At 36.9% G+C, this 23129-nt stretch overlaps 1 protein-coding gene across 2 annotated transcripts in view; it reads left to right on the top strand.

Moving 5' to 3' along the window:
- Positions 1 to 23129, top strand: part of LOC116302750 (uncharacterized) — a 33374-nt gene that overhangs the window by 5486 nt on the left and 4759 nt on the right. For both annotated transcript variants that reach the window (XM_031712125.2, XM_031712117.2), the window contains exons 3-8: positions 5482 to 5517; positions 6258 to 6302; positions 12595 to 12642; positions 17168 to 17250; positions 19617 to 19681; positions 22864 to 22988. In XM_031712125.2, the coding sequence (XP_031567985.2) occupies positions 5482 to 5517; positions 6258 to 6302; positions 12595 to 12642; positions 17168 to 17250; positions 19617 to 19681; positions 22864 to 22988 (402 nt within the window). The remainder of the gene's footprint in view (positions 1 to 5481; positions 5518 to 6257; positions 6303 to 12594; positions 12643 to 17167; positions 17251 to 19616; positions 19682 to 22863; positions 22989 to 23129) is intronic.

Raw genomic sequence — 23129 nt, 5'->3', positions numbered from 1 at the left:
CCGGAAAGAACTGGGACTTAACCCTGGTAACAGGGTAGAATGGGCTGTGTGGGACTGGACAGGGTCCAGAGGGATTGGCTTCATTTCGCATTCTCCTAAAGTGCCATGATCTCAAATTATATTTTGCTAGAACCCATCCCATTCCCATTTTTAATGTTTTTTACCTGTTTACCATTTGATTGTAGTAGGAGCTAATTATTATTATTATACATTTTTTACTAAGTATCTCAATTCTGATTGGTTGAGAGCCCTCAGCCAATCCCTGATATCCTGTGAATTCGACATGATAAATAATGTATTATCTGTATTATTGTCAAGTTCATTCAAGCTCATGCTGTGGTAGCTTTGTTTTTATTCATTATGTGTATTTATTTCTAGAATTATTTACAAAAACAATTATTTAAGGAATCCTTAGCTTATTTTCATATATTTTATGAAGAATTCTTAAAATATTTTTGATTTGAAATTTTTGCGTTTTTCACTACATCATGGCGTTCATAATTCTTGTCTCTATAATTTAATGGTTACACCGTGAAAAGATGAAAAACCTTACTGACGTTTCGGACGCTAGTCCTTCGTCGGAGTAAAACTTTTTACTCCGACGAAGGACTAGCGTCCGAAACGTCAGTAAGTTTTTTCATCTTTTCACGGTGTATGATTTACCTTTTCATCATTACTGTTTCATTAGAAACACCGACGCAGCTCACACTAGTTTTTAGCTAGTTATATCAATTTAATGTTTATGTTAATGTTTTTCCAGTATACAAAATGTATAATAAAGTAATTATTGAATTAATATGTAAACACAGACTCAGTCTTGTTAATTTAAGATGACATGCTCAACCTCATCCAATAATTGCTTTCTAATTAAAATATCCCAGTAAAAGTTGAAGTTATAGATAAAAATCGATTTTAAAGTCGAATTCCTGTTCTGTCAAAAAGTCTTAGCATAAGTAATCAAGTTGTGTCTGGAGTCACATGCTTTCAATTGGCACTTGCAAAGTACTCTCACGGGAATTTTTTAACTCTGTATTTATAATTTGGAATGCTTCACTTCAGACTGTAGTAAATGGAACATTTTTCTTGCAATTATTGCTTTGAATTTCATAGTTTTATGTTCACTGATATTTCGAAATCCAAATGGACACATTCTGAAAGTTTCATGAGTTAGAATTTGAAGTTGAATGACTTTAGGTCAAATAGGTATACGAAATTTCTTTAGTTAAATTATTCTTATTTTTTTCAAAACAATATAAAGTCAATGTCATTAACGTTGTCCACTGAAAAAAGACCTTTACACAGAGTAAAAGATATATCAGGTGTAGTTTTATTATGTATTCTTTGCCTCATGTGAGTCAGCCTGAACTTAAATGTAAAATTTAACTCGTGAATCGAAAATCCAGAATGCCCTGACCATTTAGTGAGGGTTTAAGATGGAGAATGGTATTTCAGCATTTGTTTTATGCCAGATCCTTCGAGGAAACATGTTATATCTCTTTTATGTCCTAAGTGTAAATGTGTAAATTATGTCTTTTTTCAGTGTACAACGTTAATGGCATTGACTGTATATTAAAAGACTGAATAAGCTTCTCTGTACTTCATGTTTATTTGTAATAGTCTTTAGAGCCAAAATAATTTAATATAACTTCAGAATTGGCTTGAAACTGCAGAAATGTAGTACAAAAATCCGGAATGAAATCAGAATGAGCCTTGTTGTTTATGTATCGAACAAAAAGGCATAATCGTTTACTTTTGAAGCGCTGTTTTCCTTCCTTAGCAATGATCTTTTACAGAGAATACTGTTTTCAGAAGTTGAAACAAATTAATGTGTAGTTCATCGACAATAAGCTGCAGGCCATTACAATTTTTATGAGGGAATAAATTAGAATTTCTAATTCGGCTCAGTCTTGAACTACAGCAGTCAGCAAAATGGAGCATGCATAGACATTAATTGTATTATGTGATAAGCTAACTCCGCCCCCTCCTAATAACATTGTAAGATTGATTGACAACTGCAATATGCTAATTAATTGGAATTGGTATTGCACAATAAGTCAAGTTAAAAAAGTATTTTCCACAAAATGGATAGTTACTAAGCAGTCGTATTTAAGCATGTTTTACATTCTGCTTCTCATTTGATATCTTGCATCTCATTAGGTATCTGTAAATGTTAACTACAACCTTTCTGGAATCAAGTGTATATATATGTATACATGTATTTGTATATTATACACTTGATTGCAGAAACGTTGTAGCATGCATTTATACATATATCTAATTTATTCAGTATATTTAATGATATGCAAAACAGAAAAATCGCTTTATTTATTGTTTGTTTCATTCAATGACTGTCAAAATATCTTTTCTTGTCTATTAGGTCGTACAGATTATAAATCAGTTGGTTTTCTTGAGTTGAAAATGGTTATTTTGCATTATGCACCTCATTAGATTTTGTATAATTGTATACCACGATGTTTCTGCGGTCGAGTGTATTTATATATGTATATATGTATATATGTACGTGTACAGCGATATGCAGAAATTCTGATCCAACCAAGTATATAGTATATGACTATATCGGGTGCTTTATGGGTAATAGCTAGCAGGATTCAAAGCAAAGTACCAAAGCGTTGGCTGGCCTACTGAGTGTTGTTTATGAACTGCGCTAAATTCAAGAAGCGGAAATTATGTGTTCACTTTTTAATATCTCTACACTACTAGAAGAAATGTCATATTGTAAACGGTTTTATTGATGTGAAGTGAAACAGTGGAGGTTTTGCAATTGGTTGAGTTTAAAATCTCTTCTGAAATCGCTCTTCTTGGAAGTTTTGGTTGAGTTGAGCTCATCTCTGAACTCGATCGTTCTTCGCTTATTTATATAATGCCCTTTTAAAACAATCAATCACTCTGAGGATAGCAAAGCCAAAACAGTCGGTAATACTTATGACAAAAGTGGTATAAAAATTGTCCATCAGCTACTCTGGATAAGATATTTTGCTTTATTCATAGTCTACTGTGTTATTGTTAGTGAGCATCGACTCAGTCAAATCTTAGTTGATGAACAGGCCGAATATAATATCTAGATATTAAACAGAGGTTATTCTTACTTTAGAGAGAGGCATATTCTTCCACTTCTCCTCTGATAACTTAGTGATTCTTTGTGCTTACTTTTTCTTTTATTTTTCTCGACTCTCTCTCTTTTGGCTCAAGCTATTAAAAGCTTTGCAATTTTATGCAAAACAAGTTCACTCACGAGAGTGAAAGTCTGAATATTAATCATTATAATATAGTCAAGTAAATCCGCGCGATCTGATTGGTTGAAAAGCATGAACCATTTGCCCATGGGTTGCACGCTCACGTCAGCTTTTTTTGCTTCGGCGAAAAAAAAACCTTTTTTGTATCTTTTTGCTGACAATTTATCTAGAAAAGATAACTGAAAATTATTGAAAAAACTAGCGAAAATACTCATCAGTCTCCGACATTTAGCATAGAGTTGTTATTTGATCAGCCTAGTAATAAAAAATAAAGATTTATTTTCAAACAGTGAGCTGGACAAGATTGTGTTAGAGCGTCACTCCAAAAAGACAAAGCAAACCACAAATCGGTCGGTGTCTACATTCAAAGGGTTTTTAGCAATGATTAAACAAATACAAAAATATTGTTATCGTGTATTTATTCAACAAAAGTATTTCCAAAGTAATAAATTATAAATATCACGCTCACCGTCTCCTTCGCAGCTTCACAACTGCAGTGGTAAAGTCCTTTTCTAAAGCTCTACATAGGAGTGAAAACCGACAAAGCATACTACCCAGAGAAAATTAATCCAGTTCAGTCAGTTAGTTTTGATCCGTGTACAAGAAACTTTCCATTGCTAAGTCATTGTACGATAACAAACTTGAACATCGCCAACAACAGCAAAGACAGCCACTGTGTTTTTCTTTGATTTTTTTGAGCATTACTGTACTAAGATGTGTCAACATTTGAAATGTGCTTGGCTTACAGTTGAAAATCACTCTCTCCGTAGTTTTGGACATTTTTGGTTCACTTGTAAGCTAAATTTTTGCCATTATTTTAGTCATAACAGTCTTCAGTGTAAAGCTGCCATTTTCAACTGTTTTTCTGTGGGTTTTTTTTGGCGCCATTGTGCATTTCATTCACGCAAGGATTCATGCGTAAGGAGAACTTAGGGCATGATCAACAAATTAAGTCAATATTTTGTATTCATTTCCTGTTTGTTGACTTGACTATATTATAAAAGCAATGGATCATAAGGAGCTGTGCGTCCATCGAGTTATGGATGCACTTGGGAGGTTGCTTAAGCACTCAAAAAAGCTAGAGTTGCACTCCGCTTCGCGTCGTGCAACTCTTACGCTTTTCTTCGTGCTTAGCAACCTCCCGCATGCATCCATAACTCGATGGACGCACGCTCCTTATGATCCATTCCTTAATCATTGGACGTAAGCCGTTTGTATTAATCAAAATTGCATAAAATAAACAGCGGTTTATATTGAAAATAATGCCGACTGTCGAGTCCTAGGCAAGGTGACAATTCTTTTTTGGTTGGAACAAGCGGAGTTTGTTTTGAAAAGTAACTTATCTTAAACAAAACCCCAGCCGACACTTTGGTACTTTAATCCCGCTTTGAACCCGCGAGTCTATTACTCATAATGTACCCGATATAGTTATGTACTGTTTAATAAACAAGCAGGAGTGTTTTATCAGATATAAAACACGAGGCGTAGCCGAGTGGTTTTATACCCAATGAAACACGATCTGCGAGTTTATTGAACAGCTTAAAAAACTCATGATGAATGTTATCATATTGTACTGAATTCTTTACGAAATGAACCAAGTTTGATAGAGAAAATCCAAGTTAAAGTTTATGCAAATGAAGACAAATCTTTATCAGATATAAAACTTGGTTGGATCAAAATTTCTGCATATCGCTGTATATATGTATATAATATGTATATATTATGTATATATGTATACATGTATATAATATGTATATATGTATATATGTATACAATGTATATAATATGTATATATGTATACATGTATATAATATGTATATATGTATACATGTATATAATATGTATATAATATGTATATAATATGTATATAATATGTATATATGTATATATGTATACATGTATATAATATGTATATAATATGTGCATGTATATTCTGCAAAAGTCAAGTATATCTATATATCCATATATAAACTAATTTTCAGATTTCCAGGTAGGTTTTTTAATTATAATGATTTACACAATTATTTTTACACAATGATTATATTTCACTGAAAACATTGTATTTAACCTTTATTAAAACGTTTTTTTAAATTGAAAATTACCCATAATGCACCTGAAATATCGATATATTGATATTCATTTTATTTACAGAATTTTTGCAAAGCGCTGTATATATTTATATTCATCCATCAATGTTTTTTTAACTATGCATTTTTTCTAAACAAAGATCCCATTGCAAGTCCCACACCTCCAAGTAACCCAGGTATGGTTTTATTTTAAAAGTATATGTATTGTTGTATTAAGATACACCTGTAGGTAATTAAAAAGAGACCTGTGGTTAATGCATATTTCCTTTGAGCAATTCATTCTTTCTTGATATACCATTAGCTAGTCAGCTGGACAGTTAACTTTAAGTTTGCATTGTAGCCACTCATATTCATACAATATTTTCTAAGTTTTGTATTTCATTGATATAGTATATAGTATTATTTTTGGTCGGTCATACCTTGTTTCTGGTTCAACATTACTGCTCAAAATCATGGGCAGAGTGAAGATTTGATGGGGCAAATTCCAATGCTGGCCAGACATTGCAGGGATGTAGGAGCCAGGGGATTTAGAGAGGCTATAGCCCCTCCATTTTTTAAGAAATTATTTTTCGAATTGACTATTTGTAATGAATGCTAAAACTTACAATTATAAAACTAAATCCTTATATCCAAAATTAATGAAAACTAGTAGAAGTAAGCTATAGCATTTGCTATGCTAGTGTATGACAGTCAAATCAAATGTACTAAAATACTCTCCTAGCCCTCTCAGTAAAAACGGTACATCCCTGCATTTGTCCAATGACCTGCTAACTACGCCTGCCCTACATATTTAGTGATTTCCTTGCAATTCTCATGTTCAATATGCCAATTCCTTGGATATTTAGTTCTGGTTATTGAACATGTTTCCTAGCAGGCTTTATAATTCTTAAATATGATTTAAAATCTTATTCTGCAGTTACAGTCAATGGAAGTACCCCACATTCTTCCACAACCAAAGCAGGTAATTTTCGATTTTAAAAGTAGCAAAAAATGGCAGTAATTATTCCTGTATAACAAGTCTCGTTTCCAGATAAGACATATTTTTATGTAAATTCTAACATTACGATGGCCATCTCTTTCACTGATATAGTTACAGCCATTCTCAATCAAATGCGACCTCTAGCGATTGCTAAGGTCGCGATGAATAAGGTTTCGGTGAATGTCAATCACAAAATTTTAATGTTCGTGTTCCACTTTATCCTTTTATGTTGGCCAGTCCCCTTTCTTAATTATGGTTTACGTTTTAGGTTTATTTCCCTGACCAAAATAATATATACTAATAATATACTTCATTAGTACAATGAGTATACTGCATGCAGTATACTTTTTGTATACTATTGCAGTATACTAAAAGTATAATAAAACTATACTATTTGTATTATGAATTTCGTCCTTTCGTGTATACTTTTTGTATACTAAGTAAAGTATACAAAAATTATACACGAATATACAGGAGAAATTTTCCAAAAATCCTTAGGGATTCTCATATCCTACTACTGAAAAAAGTTGGCTTTTATTTTCAAGTTATTAATATAAAAAGAAAGATAAAATAAGAAACCACAATGATAATTTGGAAAACATTTACTATAGAAATGACAGAAATAATATTTATTTGGCTAAAACATGGATCAATAATATGAAAAATTTAGATTTAGACATGCAAGTGCCGGAATTTAAGTCACTAAGTAACATTGAATAAAGAAAACAAACATGAAAAAACATTGAAAAATCATGGTCAAATCCCATGATCTCTCAGGGATGATTTACATGCTGGAGACGTAGTATAAATGTATTCATCAATTCCTCAAGGTAAGATGTATAGTCTTGTAAAATACTTATGAAGTTAGGGAGCAAATGTATATTAATATCTAACCTTAAGGAATCGATGCATTTACAAGTACATTTCTGCTCTACAATTATTGGCTGCAAATTTATTGTGCAAAGCCACTTTTATATTGAAGTATACTAAAAGTATACTTCATATTGAACTCCAAGTTTGATGTATACTAAAAGTATATATCACAAACATTTAGCAATTTCAATTTTAAGCGGCCATGTTGGAGGATATAACAAAATAACTCATTGACAATTCGTTTTTTAAGTTCCTCCAACAGCTGCCGTGAAAGTCATCAATAGACCTATCCCGAATTCGCTTGACTGGTCACGAAACAATGATTTTAAGTACAGGTTGCACTTGATGAATAAAAGAATCAAGTTCAGTAAAACCATTGTTTCTTGGTCAGTCAAGCAAATTCGGGATAAGTCTATTGATAGCTGAGCGGCTTCGCGCATGACAACTTTGAACTTGTTACCTTCGTTGTCTTTGCTTTTCTCGGCCTCAAGGGACTCGATTTATTTTATTTATTTATCCAGTAATCTTTTGCCTTCTTCCTTAGTCTTGGATGGGGTAGAAGTTGAACGTCTTTACTTTTGAAAAAGCTAACAATTGGCCTCATTTTCTTATTTTCTTATATTCTCTCAAATATTGGCAAGGACAATCCCCAGATAATCTTTTCTTCTAGGAGGCTTGAAAAAATTTTCAAATGAAAGATATCCCTGTTTTCCTGGGTTAATTGAAACTCTGAACTTTACTTTAAAACAACTATTACAAAATCAACAATTTTCATTCGCGCTAGCTAGCAGTCATAGCGGTCTCACTCTTTCCAAATCTCTAAAGCTCCCCCAAAGCCCTGGTTTTTCCCCAAACCCACAAGAATGCCTGCTTTGCAGGCTAATTATGGTTTTACTCTTACCTTTAGTTAGTACTATCGTTCTTGTATTTTCCCCTTTTCAATTTTCTTTCTGTGGAGAACTCAATCTAACTTCTTTATTTCACTGATAATAAAACAACGTGGCGTATCTCAACGCTGATCAAGACAACTCATTAATATGCCATGCGAATGTGAAACCGCTGGCCACGCATACGTTCATGCTCAATTTATTACATCTCCTCCCCCCCTTATTTAACGTTCCCTTGGAGTTCAATGCTCCAATGTTCATAAACGTATGTGGTCTACAAGTTCAGGCTATCTGGTGGTCGTCGAGACCTAATTGGGTATCTCCGGTTCTGTGACTCCACTTGACAGGGTGTGGAGGGACAGCTGGCTTGTGTTGTACTATCCCTAACTTCTGTGGCCTCCATCGATGGAGTCAAACCTTCTGTGGGGTTAGTAGGCATGCTTTTCTCTTGTGGAATAGCAACTGTCTCGGTTGGTTGTACTGGGTTTGGAATTAGATTCTGCCATTCGACTCCCTCCTGAGGACTTGAAGTAATATCTGATTCCTTGAGCTGGTCAATATGTCTCCTCCACACTAGGCCTGGCGCAACTTCTACCTCGTAATGCAGAGCTCCTGTTCTTGCCACGACTACTCCTGGCTTCCACTTCTCGGGACTCTGGTATACTCTGACAACTACCTTTTGACCAATCTGTAGTTCCCTCCTCTCCTTCTCTCTGCCTCCCCCTTGCTGCTCCTGTCTGCTATGCACCTTAGCTCTGGGGTCCGGCTTCATCAAGTCTAAACGACTGCGTAGTCTCCGTCTGAAAAACAACTATCCTGGCCATTCACCAGTGGTTGCGTGTGGTGCGTTTCTGTACGCCTGCATGAAATTTGCTAATTTGTGGTTGAGGTTTGTCTTTACTAGTTCCTTTTTCATAGCTTTCTTGAAACTCTGTACAAACCGTTCTCCGCTAAACCGTTCGTGGCCGGGTGGTATGGGGCAGACGTGATGTGCTTGATTCCATTTCGTTTTAGGAATTCCTGGAAGATGTGTGCGGTGAACTGAGGCCCATTATCACTGACTAGAGTTTGAGGGACCCGATACCTGCAAAAGATTTGTCGGAGCTTCTCAATGGTTTTTTCTGTTGTCGTAGACTGCATCACCTCCACCTCAGGCCACTTGGAATATGCATCGACTACAATCAGGAAAATTCTGTTTAGGAAAGGACCAGCAAAATCTACATGTATTCGTTGCCACGGTCCATTGGGCCATTCCCAGGGGTGTAGTCTTGTGATTGGTGGTTCATTCTGAATCAGTTGGCAACCAGAGCATCCCTTAGCCAAAGTCTCTATCTGTTTATCTAATGTTGGCCACCAAATCAAAGTTCTTGCTAGTCCCTTCATCTTTCCGATTCCTAGGTGCCCCTCGTGCAGTTCTTCTAACACCTTATCTTTTAGTTTGCTGGGGATGATTACCCTGTTTCCCCATAGCAAACATCCATCCTAGATAGTTAATTCGGACTGTCGTGCGTGAAACGCCGCCAACTCTGGTGGGTACTGCGTTGGCCAACTAGTCTCGGTGTACTCCCTGACTCTCGAGAGCAACGGGTCCCTCCGCGTCTCCTTCTTAACATCCTCCGTGGTCACCGGAAGGGGTTCAAACTGCGTTAACTGGAGAACCGTTACCGGATCTATGGCATCATCTTCACTGACGTCCTCCGCTTCTTGTAAAGGCAAGCGTTACAGGCCATCTGCGTTTCCGTGTGCTTTGGTGTTCTTGTACTCGATGGTGTAATTGAATCCTGATAAGAACAAGGCATATCGTTGAAGTCGCGCCGCCGTCATCGCTGGGATTCCTCTCCCTGGGTGAAATATGGAGGTCAGCGGTTGATGATCTGTATACAGTTGGAATGTTCTTCCGAACAAATAGGCATGGAATTTCTTTACCCCCCACACGAGGGCTAGCGCTTCCTTGTCTATTTGCGAATAATTTCGCTCGGCCTTCCGTAGACTTCTTTACGCAAAAGCGATTGGTCTTTCTGTTCCGTCTTTAAACACGTGCGATAAGACAGCTCCAATTCCCACTGGTGACGCATCGCATGCCAATCTCAATGGCAACTTGGGGTCGTAATGCGTCAGCACTTGATCCGAGTTGATCATCTCTTTTGCTTTAACTATGCTCTTTCACATTCTTTCGACCATTTCCATTTGGTTCCTTGCTCGAGCAGTTGATTCAAGGGCTGTATCACTGTGGCTAAATTTGGCAGAAATTTATTGTAGTAATTCACGAGTCCTAGAAATGAACGGACTTCCTTTACATCTTTAGGACGGGGTGCTTTTAGAATGGCCTCTACCTTGTCTTTCTTCTTGTGGAGACCTTGAGCATCAATCTCGTGGCCGCAGAACTCAATCTTGTCTTGTAAGAAAGCGCACTTCTGTGGGTTTGCTCGTAGACCATGTACGCTCAGCTGCTTCAGCACCTTTTCCAGGTTCTCCATATGTTTTCCTTCAGTTGGGCCTGTAATCAGGATATCATCTATCAGGCATGTGTTGTTTGGGTTATCTCCTACTAGTCGATCCATCGTCTGTTGCCAGATCGCTGGGGCCGATGTTATCCCAAACACCAGTCTGTTGTACTGGAAAAGACCCATATGCGTATTTATCGTAAGAAGCTTCTTCGACTCCTCCTCCAGCTCCATTTGATGATATGCTTGCTTTAGGTCGATCTTACTAAATTTCTGGCCACCTGCTAAGTTTGCAAAAAGATCTTCGATTCTTGGTAGGGGTTATTGTTCTGCCTGTATCTGCGGGTTTACTGTGACTTTGAAGTCTCCACACAGTCGGACAGAGCCATCCGATTTTAGCACGGGGACCACGGGTGTCGCCCACTCGCTCCATTCGGTTTTGGTAAGGACTCCTTTGTTCTCAAGATCTTTGATTGCTTCCTCCACCTTGGGCTTGAGTGCGTACGGTACCTGTCTCGCCTTGCAAAACTTGGGGGTGGCCCCTTCCTTCAAAGTGATCCTTGCTTTCCAGAAAGTTAATTTCCCTAACTAACATCTGCATACTTCTTCCGAAGATCTGTCACTGTAATAGGAGTGTTGGAAACTCCCCTCGCTTTGTTGAGTACTCTGATCTTTTTCCAGTCAAGTGCGATCTCTTTCAACCAATCCCTTCCAAAAAGGGCCGGCCCCCTTGTCTCGACTACATACAACGGCAGCTGCTTCTTTTGTTGGTTGTATGTTACTTTCACTTGGGCCACGCCCCTTGGGGTGATCTTCTCACCGCTGTATGTCTTTAACTGAACCTTAGTCTTCTTCAATAATCGCTCTTGGTAATGCTCTCTGAACGTACTCCACGGAATCACGGACACTGCGACACCTGTGTCGAGCTCCATCTTGATCTCCTTTTCTTCTATCTTCGGTGTTACCCAGATAACGTCATCCTTACTTGTGCCGAGATCATATAACTTTAAACTGCCAACATCCTTGTACTCGCCATGGTCTTCCTCATGTAATGCACGCACATTCTTGTCGTTATTCCTTCTGTTTCTCTTGCTGGCCTCCTCGGCATCCTTGCTCGATGGTTTGGATTTACAGACTGGCCTGATGTCCCCTTGTTTCCCACAATTATAGCAAGTTGCGTTTCTAAAACGGCAACGGTTAGCATTGTGGTCTTTTGACCCACATCGATAGCACTGTCGATCCACTTCATCTTGGTGTCGTTCTATCTTATGTACCTTGTTCTCCTTCTGTGTGCCCTCTTGTAGCTCTAGAGTGTCCCTAATTGCTGTTTCCATGGCTAATGCTATCTCCATTGCTTTAGCAAATGTCAGCTTCCTCGTCGCTAGCAGACGTTTCTGTATTTGCTCATTTTTTATTCCACATATCTCTCAAGGCTTCATCGAATTGTCCTCCAAAATTGCAGTGCACGGTTATCTTCTTTAGCTCTACTATGTATGCTCGAATATCTCAATCGCCAGCCTGGTTCCGTTTATAGAATCTGAACCTCTCAGCAATCTCTAGTGGTTTCGGGTTTAAGTGGCTTTTTAAAATCTCTACGATCTCGTTTAAGTTCTTCTACGCTGGTTTTTGTGGTGATGTTAAGTTTTTTAACAGGGAATAGGTCTTACCTCCCATTAAACTCAGTAACGCTGGAACTTTTTTATCGTCTGGTACTTCATTCACGACGAAATACTGCTCCACTCGCTCGACATAAGTCTCCCAATCGCCGTCCGTTTCGTCAAAATTCTCGAGTTTACCGTATGTTGGCATCTTCTAAATTCTTCCTTGGCTCTTTCACTCCTTAAACAAAAACTTTTCCTGGTCCAAATCCTCGTCGCCACTGTGGAGAACTCAATCTAACTTCTTTATTTCACTGATAATAAAACAACATGGCGTATCTCAACGCTGATCAAGACAACTCATTAATATGCTATGCGGTTGTGAAACCGCTGGCCACGCATACGTTCATGCTCAATCTATTACACTTTCCACCTTTAAAAAAAATTATGTAGTTTATTTTACTTTTTACAGTGCCAACAACAAAGCCAACAACAAAGCCAAAAAAAGAGCCTTGCCCAGGTGAGTCAAGCTACCAAGCTGAGTTAAGGTGTTTCGATACAGTTTTGTGATCACCAAACTGAACTTTTTCAATCGGCGCGTTGACAATGTTCTGTTTGCTGGATCACTTTAGAATTTATACCAGTTGTTGCTCTTGGTTTGAAGTTTGTACTAATATATATTTTATTAAAATCGAAGTTTTCATCGCAAGAAAATCGAGAAAAATCGAAAATTGGAAAAAAACAAAAGTGCGCGCGATTGCGTTTCAGATGTGCTGTAGAAAAACTGTTGACTCCTAAGAATCCCCAATTCATGACAAACAAAATATCAAGAATTTAAAGAAATTCTTATGTTAGATTTGGAGAAAATCGCACGAACATTTCATACTCTCAGTCAGCTCTTAAGACCAGCAAGGAAATAGTTGATCAAACTTACGCAGTTTAAAAACAAGAGCAACAGCAACATTTTAGGTTATTTTTGAATAATTTTATTCAATAGTAGCTTTTTAAACGAGTGCACAAAAGAGATAAACAAAACTGAAAGTATGAAATGTTCGTGCGATTTTCTCCAAATCTAACATAAGAATTTCTTTAAATCCTTGATATTTTGTTTGTCATGAATTGGGGATTCATAGGAGTCAACAGTTTTTCTACAGCACATCTGAAACGCAATCGCGCGCACTTTTGTTTTTTTCCAATTTTCGATTTTTCTCGATTTTCTTGCGTTGAAGACTTTGATTTTAATAAAATATATATTAGTACAAACTTCAAACCAAGAGAAATAGCTGGTATAAATTCTAAAGTGATCCAGCAAACAGAACATTGTCAACGCGCCGATTGAAAAAGTTCAGTTTGGTGATCACATAACTGTATCAAAACACCTTAAAGAAGTGAGCAGTATGCCCTTTTTATTGCACATCTCCCACCATTTGGGAGAGATGCATGATCATTAGGAGTTTCCGAGAAATGTTCTATTATGTGTAAATTTGATCATTTTCTTTTCTTGTGTATTTTCTTGCTATTTAGTGTATCGTATGTAAATAACTTAAACACAAAGATAAGTAGCAACGTTGCAAACTCTCTGATTTATAAATTGCAAATTTATAAATCAAAAACGTGAAACTAATAACATGTCCCAAGCTGACTGTGCAAATATTTAGATTATTCAAGTAGTCCCGGTTTAAGGAGGCTCTGGGTAGTTTTGGCCTGGCACACTTAGCCGCATTGAAACGGCTACAACTTCGTCTTGAATAACTCGATCTGCAAGCACTTTTCACACAATGTCAGGAAAGGATTAAAGGTTTCAAAAATGATAAATTAGTTTAAAGCGGCCTTTTCATTATGACGTAATGATGACATCATAGAAATCGTTTACCGCTTATTTTCTCCAAAACTAGACCTAAACTTTCAAAGCGACTTGAACCAGTCGATAGTGTTCATCAAGGCATCCAACATATTGCAATATGAAAAAAATGTATGAGAGCGTTTTCCAAATATTACGCGTTGAATATTTTCATGGACTTTACTATTATTTCCAGCGTGTCAACTTTATACCCTCAAAATGGGGACTATAATTTAGTGGATTCAATATATTTAGTAGCTAGAATATAGGTACGGATATAGACACTGTCCTTGTTGAGTATGAATCACATTGTGATTTTCTTTATAACGTTATGGAGTTTTTGATATGAAGGTAAATGACCCCATTTGTTGTTAAAAGCAATAGAAAATATGGATAATATAAAGAACATATCGGCATTCAAAAAATCGTCGAACGATTTGTTTCTAAATGAAGTCACTAAAAGATGTATATTTTACAAATATTCTCCTTCAATTTCTTATTAATTGAAGGGTTGTAAGGCAGTCAAATAAAAATAAGTACGCTCACAACTAACAGCACACGACAAGGAATAACACGGAAGTCAAGCGTGAATAATCAACAAGCAGCCGTGAGCGAAAATAGTTGTGAGCGTACTTATTTTTATTGTTGGGTGCCTTGATGAACACTATCGACTGGTTCAAGTCGCTTTGAAAGTTTAGGTCTAGTTTTGGAGAAAATAAGCGGTAAACGATTTCTATGATGTCATCATTACGTCATAATGAAAAGGCCGCTTTAAACTAATTTATCATTTTTTTTAAATTTAATCCTTTCCTGATATTGTGTGAAAAGTGTTTGCAGATCGAGTTATTCAATACGAAGTCGTAGCCGTTTCAATGCGGCTAATTGTGCCACACCATAACTACCCAGAGCCTCCTTAAACATGACGAATTTTTAACTTGTCATTTATCTCGTCAAAGATTTGGCCTGTACAGACCGTTTACACGGAACCGTCTCTGTTGTATATGGGGCTAAGTAATTATGAAATAAGCGCACAATTTGGATTAGCCTGCGTAGCGGCCCAAATGGGGAGGGGAGGGGAGGGGGAAGGGTTGGGGGGCCTGTGGAGGAGAGGAGGTTTGCATACAACCCTTGAAAGATCGGGAGTGTTGTTGAAAATGATCCCTGTTTCTTTCAAACTTTCAGCAATAATTAAACCGAAGCCATCCTTACGCGAAGAAGGTTTGAATAAATCCAAGTAGGAATCGTAGCTATTCCTTTGATTTCCGTACGTCGTTAATAAATTATTTTTGCATAGATGACAACTTTGATTTGGATTATAAACTAATGGTTTTCGGCCTCGTTTCGATTTTGGATTTTCTGGAGCTCCAAGTTTTGAAGGAATCGTATTTTCTTCGACAACATAGCTTTTCTTTGCCATAGTTTGTTTTCAATTTTGACAAGAAGCGGAGGTCAAACCGCACATATGTTCGCGTTTTTTTATTGGCTCATCTCGACAAATGACCTAATCCGAAAACATGGGGGCGGAATACTCTTAAATAATAGGATCATTGCAGGGCCCCCCACACTTCCCTCTCTCCTCTCCCCATTCCCCTCTCCTCTCCTCCACAGGCCCCCAACCCTTCCCCCTCCCCTCCCCATTTGGGCCGCTACGCAGGCTAAATTTGGATGCAAGAACGATACTTTACTCGAACTCTCCTTCTGAGCCCCCATGTGGTCTTCTTATGTCTACTGCGCATGACTTAAAACACAGGAAACCCATTACATGCATGTAACAGTCTCCTTCATCGTATACTAAAATATTTTTTGTTTTGTTTACACCGAACTGGTCCCAAATTTGTGCGGCTTGGCGTTTGAATCTTTGTTCGTATTTTGGTTTGAGGTCTTGTATTCAAAATATGGGACAAGAAAATGCACAAACTGTGGTTTGATATGGCAACTCACTGGTATCCAACCCCCTAACAACGATTTTAGCCTTTCAGCGATTGCTTCAATGTTATTTTTTAGCTTGAGCAGAAAATTGTTTGACAAAATTTCTGTCTATGAGGATAACATATTTTTTGACGTCCGTTTAAAGACGAATTGCTGCATTTTATAACTGAGATCAATAATACTCGACATTTTTGTATGCTTGATCCTGCATAATATTTTAAACTGAATATTTTCTCGAATTTTTCATTTTTTACTCATTTTACCAGTTTTGCATGATAATAAAATAAGAAAAATTGAGAATTCAATTAGATTTTTGAGAGAAAACGGGAACGGGAAGTCCACCCTAAGGGACCAAGAGTTTTGCCAGTCAAAACAAGTTCTTGAAGCGAAAGCGCGAAGCTTACGAGAAGAAGGGCGAGGTAAAAAGCCCTACAAGACCCAAAGTCTTAGCAGTAACGAAGAAGAAACTTTGTGGAATGAAGGAAGACTTGAAAATTCATCTCCACAAACGTTACTGCAAACTACCTGGTGGCTGTTAACCCAGTATTTTGGTCTGAGGGGACGTCAAAAACATCATATGATGAGAGTTGAAGATTTAACTTTCGGCATTTCTGACATTAGCACAGAATTTGTTCACTTTGCAGAATCTTACACGAAAACACGCCAATCTCATTTGACTGAAATGTCAAGATCCTTTAAGCCAAAGATGTTTGTTACTGGAAGTAATAGATGTCCAGTAAAGTTGTTTAAAGAGTTTCTGTCACATCGCCAAGATCAGTTGGAAAATACCGGCAAAGTCTTTTTTGCAATGAATTACAGTACATCTCAAATTTCCGCTGGGACTTGGTAAAAGAACTAGCCGATGGGTGTAAACAAGATTAATTCCATGCATGATGTAAGAAATCGTTAATAAAAGTTCCCTTCCCACTCCTCACGAAAAACGGTCGTCAAAAACCCATCAATACCAATGGTATTCCTTTGCGGAGTTTCTGTTTCCCATCATGCAAACCACACCAAAAAACTTGGCTTGGGCTCCAAGTGCTTATACTTTATCAAAAATACTATGGTAGCCCGAGTTCACGCCACGAAGGGCGTCTAGTTCTAAAAGAAGTCAAACGAATCCCTATATATTTGGTTTAATCGTTTGATTCTTAAAATAACTTAAGAAGATCTTGCGCAAAATGGCTTGATGAATTGGGTTGCTGATCAATTAGTTGTGTGCAATCGATTGGTTAACTGTCTGACATTGATTAATTACTGAATTTATTTAATTTAGATTATCCTTACAAGGCTATCGTAGAAATTGGAGTAACTCCCATAACCGTTGGTCCGGATTATCTAGATTGGTCGAAGGACAAGGTAAGTTTAGGGTATGGGTTTGGTCCACTTCACACATCCAACACTCTCTCATTATTGATACTTGGGGTGGCAAGGGGGCACGCATTACCTAGTAACTCACGAAACTACGAAGCTTTAGCTTTTGAATAAAAATAATCCACTGGGAGAAAAACAAACAAAAACGAATGATTTGAGCAAATCTAGAATAATGACAACAAGATATGCTGGAGTAAAAAAATTAAAAGCAGCCTTTATCATTTTATGTTCGCTACATGGCGTCCAGTGAAAATTTTCATCCTCTCAAACAAATAGTTGCTTAAAGTTGAAGCTAAAAGCACCTCGGCCGCGCCCTTCATATGAAGCTATAAACATTACGACATCAACAATGTTCTTAGAGATCTGAACAGAGTTCCTTTTCACATGGTTGATTTCTTCGATGATTTTGAAGATCGAGTGCATGCTTTTAACAGTTTATTCCGATATGTACTAAATAACCATGCTCCAATCAAGCAAATCAAAATATAGTCATAACCTAACCCATACATCACCTCTGGGTTTAAACAGCTCATGAGAACGCTGGACGAATGGCATATAAGTGGAATTAGGACAGGCGATAAGCTACACTGGAATGCGAATCGTTTCTCTCGAAGTTAAGCGTGAGATAAGGATTGCTGAAATGGAACATGTAGGTACTGAAATTCGAAATTTCAATCGGAATACAAACTCCATTTAAAAAATCATTAATCGGATTGTCCCAAAGAAGAATGAGCCTTTGACAACTATAGAAGATGCCTTTACTCTTGCAAACAAATTTAAAGATTTCTATACAAACATTGGAAAAGTAACAGCTGAAAAGCCCACAGCTCTTGCTAACGTCAACAATTCTAATTCTCAAGAAACGGACCACATTCCACTAGTTTGCCCAATAACCGCAGTTCTGATGAAGATGATGACGATAAACTGAATTTAACTTCACTGATTAAGGAGAATGATGTAAAAAAATATCATTTAGACGTTTACCATCAAACAATCCTCCAGGACACGATACAGCAAGAGCTTTAAAAGACAGTTCACCCACTACTGTTCCAATAATTACAAGTCTCATTAATAGATGAGAGTATATGGACCGCGTGGCACTAATGAAATAGTCTCATTAATAGTTCCTTCTCTTCAAATACCCTTCCTCAAGACTGGAAAATAGCTGAAGTGATTCCTATCCATAAATCCGGTGACAGTGAAGATCCTGCAAACACACGTCCCATATCTCTACTACCCATTGTATCTAAATTTGTGAAAGATCCGCACACTCTCTGTTCACCTCCTTCCTAGATGCAAATGACATTGTTCATAACCTGAAAAGTGGGAACAGAAAACTCCATTCTACTGAAATTGTTTTACTACACTATACTGATGAACTGCTTAAGAATATGGACGATAAGAAGATATCTGTTATCGTTTTATTGGACATGTCGAAACCTTTCGATAGTATTCGTCATGATCTGAGGATGCGTAAGCTTCATAAATTAGGTGTCCGATGCTGCGTGCGCCTGGTTTGATAGTTATTTATCACAACGCAAGCCGTCAAGATAGAGAATACCGTGTCTGAGACCTTGCCCTTATTAGAAGGAGTACCACAAGGGTCCATTCTTCTGTACTGTTTACTCTATATGTAAATGATCTTCGTGTTCCAAAACACTGCAGAGCTCGACGACACTAAAATAGTTTTGGCGCTTCCTTCATGCCGTGATTTCTTCGGAGAAATACGCATGCGTCTCTTCCTACTTCCGCCGTGGCTTTTGGTCTTTGTTCTGCCGTGAAGTTGTTTTGTTCTACCGTGGGTTCTCTCTGTTCTGCCGTGGGTTCTCTCTGTTCTGCCGTGGGTTCTATCTGTTCTGCCGTGGGTTCGCTTTCTTTTGCCTTTAGTACTTTTTTTGCCGTGACCCTTGTGGGCCACCGTAGTTATGCCAAAACCTTAGAAAAAGTATGAATCCACCTGACCTAAAAAATACCCAGAAACGTTTTGCTAAATTCTTATACATCATTACGAATGTACGAAAAGAAAATATTAACAATAGACAATAATCAAATGGAAAAACCATGTAAATAATCAGTGTATAAATATTATCACCTATATATTATTTGGGTTACCGTTAATGTACGTTACCGTGCAAGATGCCAAATAAAAAACTTGCTTACTTACTATTCACGAGCGGAAATTACACTGAAAATACAGGCAATATAACTTAACGGTAACTTGAGACTGGGCTCAACCCCTCCCTTCCGCCTCCACCCAATTTTCCTTAGTTTATGTAGATTGCTGGATTATTTTACATATTTTTGATAGTCAGATCATCCTCGTTTCTTTATCATTTCCTCTCCCATTTTAGATCAGTGAATTTTTCAAAAAGGATCCATTTTTCTGTGATATTAACGTCAAGAAGAATGATGAAAGGTAATTTGAATAATATATGTATGTATATATGTGAGTTATTTCTGATATGGTCTTGATATACTTGAATGTATATTTGAAACGGCCATAATTTTGTATATATACCAACAAACGTGATTGTACAAAGTTTGTATTATACATGTATACCAGGTGATCTCGCCGATTACTATTAACCAATCAGATTGCGAATGGAATTTAAAGTTAAAAATTAATCCCATGCAGAGATTAAGATACATTTAATTAATAAGGTACAACAAAAACCAATCCAAAAGAAACATTTGCAAGCAAAATCACATTTATTAGCAAAAATAATAAAATACATACATTAGAATTTCGTTCAAACCTGTCCACAGGAAATGTTTGACTCCCAAAGTAGAAATATTCCACTGAAAATATGTGCCTTCTTCCAATGTGTTTTGTACAAAACCACACAAGCAACTTACCATAACTCCGCTAAATTTGGCCACTTCTTCTGAGTTATTCTATTCTCTAAATGTCCTTTCGAAACATTATTGGAAAGCCAAGTGTTTCAAGGAAATAAAGTAATCGCACTCAAGCAAAAAACAAAATGGCGGACACCATGCAGGCCCCGTTAAGTGAAAGTGTGCCCGCGGGGGGTATATGGGATGAATGAATGAATGAATAAAATCTTTATTTAAAAATAAATAAAGCCAGGGTAGTCCCTTCAAGAACTAATAAAAAAGCTCTGCTATCAATGGGAGCCTGACATAAAATACCAGTACAAATAAATTGAAATACTGATAAATAGAATAGATAAATACAAATAGATATATGAGTTAAATACTATAGATATGTGTAAATATATATAAGCCACTTTACGGCTTGACAACCGCCTCCAGGGAACACGCGACGCCATCCTGAATCCCCACCCTCCCTAGTAACGAAGGAAGGTGAGAAATTCGGGACAAACCCGCACGCGCACCAAGACGACTCCAAAACCGCAAAGTTGACCATAGTGATTGGATATTAGCTTGCAGTGAAAATCATGCATAGCGCGCGGTCCGAGATCACCTGGTGTACAAATAACAAATTAGATGCAACTCTTCGAAAGTAACTTAAGCTCTCTACTATTGTATCAGAAACATAATAATTGCAAGAAGTCAATCAAATATTTTGCATATAATTATGTGGTTGAGCACAAACACTGTTATAAGTACTTGCAATTCAGTACATCTCTTTCCTCTCGAGAATGATGCCTGATGGCGTCAAAACGTCCAGAACATTGGATTAAACTTTTCGCCACAAATTTTACAAATAATAATGATAACAATAATGTATATATAGGTTTCTTGTTGTCGAAAGTAATAATAATAATGATGATAATGATAATGATAATGATAATGATAATAATAATAAAAGCAAGTAGTTCTGTAGTTTTATCTTGAATATTTACATTGTAAATTTTCGTTTATCGGGCCCTATGGGGTTACCAATCAAATAAGTGTAATAGTGATGGTGATGGTGATGGTGATGGTGATGATAATAGTAATACTGAGTAATAGTAATAGTAATATTATTAGGAAATAGGCATCACTTTGTAACATTCTTTTAGTTGAACGACTTTCGTCTGAAAGGTTCTAAACGAGTACACTGTGAATGTCGAACCTTTCCTTACCCCCATTTTATTTACTTCAGATAACTTTGCCCTGAACGCGTATTATAAAGCCAGAAACCATCTGGTTGCACGCCTATAAGTTCTTGACCGCCACGAACGGCATTAAAGTATACTTACTTGTTTCCAGCACAAGAGTTGTTGCTTCCAACAGTGGAAGGCATAATGAATCCAACCACTCAACTAATATACTTGCGGGATCGACTCCAAACACTGCAATTTTTTGTAACTGTAGATATAGCTGCTGATTCAGTTGAATGATGCTTCCGGAAGCCACTTTTAGTATCGGTTTGTTGTTAGTGCTTACTAAGAAAGCAATACAGGTGGAAATGAATAGCCCTCTCTAAAAACTTTTAAGAACAAATGGGACAATAGTTATCCATTTCATTTCTTTTCCCTTTGAACAGAGGTGTCACCCTAGCACACTTCCACTCAACAGGAATGAATCCAGTAGTCAGAGAGACTAACATTGATAATCTTGGTTTTTAATTTTTAGCAACAAACTCGGCTTAATCAATCAAAAGACGCGGGGATATGTTGTTTAACGCTACTACAACGAAGCTGAAACGACTTCTGTCCATCCTGTTATACACATGTGTATGCGCCTTTAACAATATTCGGCCTACTTAAATATACCACATTTCAATATATCAGTAGAATTTGACAGTGATGCGTCCTTTAATTTTTGTTTTGATTTTAATGTTTTTTATTATTATTATTTCATTATTTGATTTTTTTAAATTTTTATTATTATTATTGTTTTTATTATTATTATTATTATTATTATCATTATTATTATTATCATTATTATTATTATTGCAATTATCAGTCTGACCAAGCAATCTTATGTGTATACGCCTTTCTCGAAAACAGATACGGCGCTAAGTTCAGTTTTCAGTGTAAGATTTGCGAGCTTCTAGCTATGCTGTTTTATACGATATGCCCTTTGCAGCTCATTATTGACGTGCTGATTAATTCACTGACAGCAAATGAGTGAACATCTTGATTCTCAAGGGTGAAATATAATGGTTATCAAACAAACTTTCTACAACCTGTTTCGAGAGATCGTAATATGACTGCATTTCGTAACACTAGTTATACATCGTTTCATTCAGTTCTTTTCAAGTAGCTAAAAAGAATCACGAGTTTAAAACAAATAAAGAAAAGTTTGCTCACGAGTACAGGCACGTGACCGTTAACTGTTATGTGTATACGCCGTTCTCCGGCGAAGGTTCAGTCCGCTTATTATATGTTTTAATACATGACTCACAGTTTTGCCTTTGGCTAAAATATTCACGTTAGCTTAGAATGTATAATAATTGAAAAGGTGTCCACTTCGGCACAACGACCCTCGCTCAGAGCCCAATATCTCCCAAATTACTAAACCGATTGAAAATCTAAGATAAATGACCGATTCAACTAAATTGGCTTTCGTTTAAGTACCTGTTAATTTTTTTCTGTACCGGCTGCCACTAGAAATTCCTTGAGAATAAAATATAAATATATACGTTTTTATTAATCAATTGCTTTATTTTATTTTTCTTTCACTTAGTTTAACTATAACCTTGGTCTCCAAAGACAAAGTAACAAAGGAGGATGTCAGAAGGAAGGTTGAGGCTTTTGCAAAAACAGTGGAAGGGGACGTTAAAATTAATATACTCTCTGTAGTAATCAAAGGTGAGTACTCTTCATATTTTATGATGATGTGGAATTGCTATGCTAATCCAAGTGTTTGAAGATTGGACCAGTACGGTAGAGTATTTGCAAACAATAAAAAGTGGTACTCTGTTTTGTGTTATCTTCTAAGATAGTGTCTTC

The sequence above is a fragment of the Actinia tenebrosa genome, unplaced genomic scaffold, assembly GCF_029948245.1.
Source record: "Actinia tenebrosa isolate PJP-AT-01 unplaced genomic scaffold, QUT_ActTen_1.0 PGA_scaffold7__59_contigs__length_16204524, whole genome shotgun sequence".
In the NCBI taxonomy this organism is placed as follows: Eukaryota; Metazoa; Cnidaria; class Anthozoa; order Actiniaria; family Actiniidae; genus Actinia; species Actinia tenebrosa.
Note: the sequence above shows the minus strand (reverse complement) of the source record. Positions and strands in the feature narration are given on the sequence as shown.